Consider the following 6000-nt stretch of genomic DNA (forward strand, 5'->3'; position numbering starts at 1 on the left):
AATAAATAGCCATTTTCTATACTTTTGAGGCATAAGCAATTAAAGAAATAACACTTACTACCCAGGGACAAAAATCGTGTTACATCGTGTTTTCCGATTTGTTCAACGTTGAATCTTTTTAAATGTTTTGTTCCCCAAGCAGGATAGACGAGATTGGGAGAGAATCTCCTGATGGGGTGCTACAGACGGAGGAGAGCGAAAGTGATGACAGGTTCGGCCTAACGCCCTGGCACATTATACTGCAGAGGATTATGCCACCTGTGATGCCACTTGTGTAATGTTGAACCGTGTGCGTCCGCGACCTGTGCCATCGCCGTTTCAGCAGGCTCAAGCCTGTGGCGAATGGGATCAAGGTGAGCCCAGGAGAACTCCGAAATCCCCGGCAGCTGCTGCGAGGAGTCCAATCTTCGCCCGCAACCCCCAGCGGCTCTCGTGAAACGGGTGAGTTCCCACTACGAAGCCCCCATCATTATACACTTGCATGTAGAGCCCTTTCGTCAGTCCACTTCTGGATGAGTTTGCCACCTCACGCCTGCGCGAGGTCGTGCTTTTTTGGTCGTGTTTTTCCACGCTGATCAGTGCGGGTTGATGAAGGCGGGGAGCGTAAATGTAGAAGTACATCTTCTTGGTTCTTTCGGTAAAGTCACATAGAAGGGAAATAATAAAAATAAAACATAATAAAATACAATTTTCACGGCGTTTCGGCCACAACGCAAGCAGCCGTCCTCAGGTGAAGAACAGGTCTGTCGGAAAGACAGCGGAAAGACAGCGTATAAATGTTGTGAAGAAGATGAATCCCTGCAGTCACGAAAGCTTTAAATCGAAATGTAGAAGTACAGTACGACGATGGATTTTCGTTGCACTTACCCAATACTTCAGACCATGTAACCCGGCAAGCCCAATGAAAACATGTCTGTGCACGCCCAGCCCAACACTATCCAGGCACACGTGTTTAGATTGGACACTGATCTACGTTGCGCCATGCGGCACGGTGCAATGTCACAGCGCATTGCTCACGTGACTTCACAGATGTTAATTTAAAAAAATCGGTTTCCAACCTTTGCACGAGACGCATGGATGGCAGCACCCCCCCCCCCACCCCTCCAAGTGTTTCACACCAATGGATGTCCCTTACCGATCCCTGCAGAGGGTGCTCTTTAGCCACGAAAGCAAGTGTAGTTGTGTTTGACACAGTTGGGAGTACAGGTTTCCCTGGCTTTGTGCGGGTTCGTTAATAATGAAACCATCTCAAGACAAGTGCGTCGAAGTCCTCTTTACACATGGATTCTGGGTGGGAGCTGGATAGCTGTAAGTAACGAGTGCGTACAAAAACTGATGCGTTAGCGCACGAGTTCCTGGACCGACGCTTTGGCGACGGGGTTGTTTGAATCTCGCGGACAACATCACGTGCATATGACACACATCTGCAGGGCTGTGCGGTGGTCTTTAGGAGGCAGTACTGCAAGTAGGTTGTTGAACTATGTTGATGCATTTGTGTTATTCCTTGTATACTTGCGTGCTTCATGTGGATTGAGACTCAGTGAGGCTTTCCTGGGTGAAAGGGCGTTATTATTTCCATCTTTACACATGGCATGATCACTGTGCTCACCACAACTGCTACCAACATTATCGCAATCACCGCTGCCACTACCATCATCACCACCTAGTCGTAGCGTTGCACGTGCTATTGTTATTGTTACATTTGAGCTTACATTTCTCCGGCAGGTGATCGGAGCGTCAGGAGGACAAAGCAGATCATCCGGCGCCCGAACCTCTCCTGCCTCAACCTCTCCTCGCGCCACGGCGGCACGAGCGATGAGTCCACGAGTGATGACGACCTCGAGAAAACCGCGGTCGCCGCCGCAACCGCAGACGACGACGACGGCGTTCCCGGGGCCACGTGCGATTCCTCGGGCAGTGCCACCCCGCACGGCACCCCGCAGCACACCCCGCGGCACACCCCGCGGCACACGCCACGGCACACCCCACCCGACGTCCTGCCCCCGGTCCACCAGGTCTCCAAAGACAAGTGAGCGCCCTCGTGTCTCTCATAAATGCAATCGCATTTCCGAATTGTTTGACGGTTGGTTGCAAGTGGGTTTGAGTTTCCGCAGCCGGTCACTTGGCCTCCACTGACCACGCGAATGTCTGCGGCCTCGTCCCTTGCAGGGAGCACCGCAGCGGAATGGCGCTGTTCGGTTGTGCCGCGGTGCTGTCGGTGGTGGCCCTCGGCGAAGACGTGCGGCACGCCGGGCGCATCCCGCCCACCTCCCAGCAGCACCAGCGAGGGGGGGGGGCGGCAGCAGCAAGAGCGCAAGCGAGCGGCGTTTTTCCAGCGCGCGGGGCTGTTCCGTCGCAGCGCGGGAATGTCCGTGCAGTGGAGGAAGTCGCCACGGGAAGGCGGCGGTGGGGTCAACGGTCCGCAGGGGTCGCCCTCGTCGTCACTCTCCATATGCAACTCGACGCGCTCCTTGCTGCGCTCGGACAGCGAGGACACAACGCACTGGCCCCACTGGCCGGAGGGGTCACCGGTGTCGTCGCAGGTCACCCCCGGCTCCGCGGCCGACCCGCTGTGCGCCAACCTGCACTTTGAGCCGGCGGTCAAAGGCCACCAGCGGAATGCGTCTGACAGCACCATCACGGACGTGTCGCTCGAGCAACCGGTGTCAAACGGCGTGTGCATCTCCTACCAAGCTCTACCAGGTAAGAGTTATTTTACGATCCCTTAAAATAGGAAGATGCGACCAAAACATCGAACGGCTTTTATCTTGTAGGTACTTAGCTGGCCCGTGAGTTCTGGCCTGTCCGATAATCAATTTGGTGCTGCTTTAGTGACAAAATAGACTTAAAATTGTCTAAGTGCCACATGTTTTTAACTCACGTCAACACAGTTACGTCACCAGAGCACTGATAGCATAATAACGTTTTAGTCTATCAGCATACAGGTTTTCTCTGCGAATGTTGGCCATTTCTTTCATTACCATGGACTAAAGTGTTGTGAAATGGAGCCTGGTCTATTGATTATTTTATTCTGTTACCCACTGTCCATCATGACAGCACATACCACATCTTGGATGATTGGAGATTGGTTTTAACCTGCGTGCAATCTCTCTTCACTATAATCTGTTATCTCCGCTGACGACGAGAGAGCTTGGGAGAGAGAGAGAGAGAGGCCTTCATCCAGCAGTGGATCGATCGTGACTAACAACGACGTTCATGAATGTCTCCCAACCTTCAACAGAACCGGCGACGGTGCTGATACTGAGCCCTCCGCCGCCGGCGGAACACCCTTCGTCCCCGCAGCGGCCCCGCACGCTGGCACTCACCGCCAGGCCTCGCCCCTCGCCGGCGCTCGCTCACCATGACCCCTGGCGCGTCGTCTCCTCGGCGACGACAATGTTGGACCCGGCGTCCGGCCAGAGCTCCGGCTCCGACACGCCCACCAACCCCTGGCCGGAGCCGCTGGGCGCCAAGTGGCCCGCCGCGAGCGACGCGGAAGAGCGGAGAGAGCCGCCGCCACCGCCGCCACCACAGCCGCCGCCACAGCCCCAGCCCCGCCGCCCCCCCGCGGAGATCGCCGCCACCCTCCTGGACATGGACGTTGACGGGCAGAGCAAGGACGGCACCGTACCGCTGTCGGTGCGCCTCAACGCCTTACGGAAGGACCACCCCATGTTTTACGAGCTCGAAAGGCAGTTCCTTGGACAGTCGTAACCTTCTTAAACGCACGTGGTGTTTTTGCAAGGAGGGCGGATGTTGGGACTCATCCGCGCGAGTCAAAAGCAGTTCGTATGGATGAGGCAGGGCTCGGTAATTTGCAAAGATAACTGCCAAATGGATGCGCAAGTCTGCTTGACGGGTATTGCGTCTGTCAGCATTCGCTTTAATGGGGAGAAAGCAAAATGCTTCCCAGGTCACCTTTGAAAAGCCGACTCTTTGTTCAAGATTTGATTTATGTATGCGTGTGTACATATATAGGAACTACAGTTTGTGTTGGATAGAGATCTTGGAGATGAAACATTCTCATTCCCTCAACAGACATTCACGAGACAGACGCTGCACAAGGGAAATTATGTCACGTGGCCTCATTATGTCTACCACAGCTGTTACTGTCTGCGTAAAAAGGGTGCTATGCATCACATCGCAGAAATACTTCATCTCAGCTTTGGCTGCGCTAATGACCTTCGGGAGCAAATTAAAATATCAGTACGAAACTCCTATTTAAAGGGCTTTATCTGCACAACCAAATACACACATGGGCGTATGATGTCTCGTTTAACATGCACAAGGGTTTTTATTTTCTTGAGGATGCGGGATTGGATATGTGTAAATGTGTAAAACAAAAAATTGATCATGAATGCAATAAGAAATGACGTTTCGTGGTGCATTTAAAACTGATTGCACATGGTTACCTTGTGCAGGCTGCCGCTTGCCACAAGTTTGCCATACTTACGCGTTCTTTTTTTTTTATTGCGGACGTACGAATGTCGTCCTTGAGTATCGTTTTCTTCCAAAAAAAGGTGCTCGAGCCTCGCGGAGTAGAGCAGTCGGCGCTGTGACGTCGTCTCGGAGGCAGTGAGGGTCACGGGGGGGGGGCGGAGGGGGTGGGGAGTGACCTTACGATGAAAGTTCGACGACCACGGTTTTTACGCAAGTCGGTAAATGGGTTCCGCGGAGTAGTACTACTATACCGACATATGGGGAGTGTGACCACTTTCGAGCATAACTTGTCTAATGTTACGTGCAATGGGCTACTTTCACTGACGCGAAGGCATCTGCAGTGAGCCTTGAATGTGACGAGGAGAGCTCACCGGCTGTGTCTCTTCGCCATCGGCTCGCAGTCTCTCAGGCCTCGCACCTCTTTTCCTGTTTTGTTGCCCACCATTTGGTTACCATGCCAGTTCTCTCCTAGCCCACGCGCTCGCTGGATGAGCAAGCGCTGGATGCCCCAGCTAGGGTTGCCACCTGTTTTCTTTTTCTTCGGATCATTCTCTTGTCTGAGGTAGCTGTCGTTAGTCATCCCGGGACATTAGAAGTCTTGTTTTCGATTTTTTTTTAGTTTTTGTCAGTTGCATAATAATACACAACTCAAGACAATTCACTGACATGTAGTTTTCTCTCTTAGGGTGTTGCGAGATATTCTTCTTCCCATGAATATGTCCTTCATTTTGTTCGTACCACAGACACATGACAAGCCTAGCTGCAGCTGATGGGATGACACAAGAGGTGGGCCACGGTGGTGGTCGTGGTGGGGGAATGGCCAAGAGGCCTGAGGCCCGAGCCGCCGCCGGCGTCCCGGTTGTCGGCGCGCGCCGCGTGCTAAAATGTGAATGGGCACTGGCGGTGGCTGAGCCCCCCAATGTGGTGGGGGGACAGCCGCTGCCGCCTGTAGTCAGTGCACTGGACTGTGGCTCGTCGGGCTGTGTTCGCCGTGCGGCTAACCGCCACACGCGTGCCGCGTGCACGCGGCGCGAGATCCGGCGACGGTGCGTTTAAGCGTCCCCCCGTTGATGGTCGCTTGCGGGAGGGATACCCGCCCAGCAACTAACAGTACCGACGGAATGACACTGCGCATACTTTATTCGCGATCGAGCAAACACTTCAATGCTGTTCTGTAATATATGTAAATGTACCAAATGTCGCTTGGTTCTCACAAGGGCCTTTAAGGTGTATTAAATTAAAGGCATAAGAGAATACGCATTTTTTTTTTTACAAAAAAATTATTTATGCGATGAAATACCGGCTTCGGCGCGTTTGCCGGCGACCCTGTGCCGGGACAAGCGAGTGCCAAGCGGGCTTGGAGCTGCCCCCCAACGCTGCGTCGTTCTGTGGTCACGATTGCCACAATTTGTTGCCTCTTGTTGTTAAGTTTGGCGCGATGTGGGTTTATTCCTTCTGAATATGGAAACCCCAACACCACCCGTGGATTACTTTTTACACAAATTGTCAAAGCTGTCGGCGTATGGATATTCTCATTTATTTATTCACGCCTGTTGATAT

The 6000-nt window shown here is 53.1% G+C and overlaps 1 protein-coding gene across 1 annotated transcript in view; it reads left to right on the forward strand.

Moving 5' to 3' along the window:
* LOC133347067 (mitogen-activated protein kinase kinase kinase 9-like) overlaps positions 1-5702 on the forward strand; it is a 44669-nt gene extending 38967 nt beyond the window's left edge. Inside the window, 6 exon segments of the mRNA XM_061558974.1 lie at positions 143-211; positions 323-441; positions 1726-2029; positions 2170-2272; positions 2274-2703; positions 3242-5702. Coding sequence (XP_061414958.1) covers positions 143-211; positions 323-441; positions 1726-2029; positions 2170-2272; positions 2274-2703; positions 3242-3714 — 1498 coding nt within the window. The 3' untranslated portion in view covers positions 3715-5702.
* Positions 5703-6000: the final 298 nt, after the last annotated feature.

The sequence above is a fragment of the Lethenteron reissneri genome, chromosome 25 (assembly GCF_015708825.2).
Source record: "Lethenteron reissneri isolate LAM-NWPU_2019-01 chromosome 25, ASM1570882v1, whole genome shotgun sequence".
NCBI lineage: Eukaryota > Metazoa > Chordata > Hyperoartia > Petromyzontiformes > Petromyzontidae > Lethenteron > Lethenteron reissneri.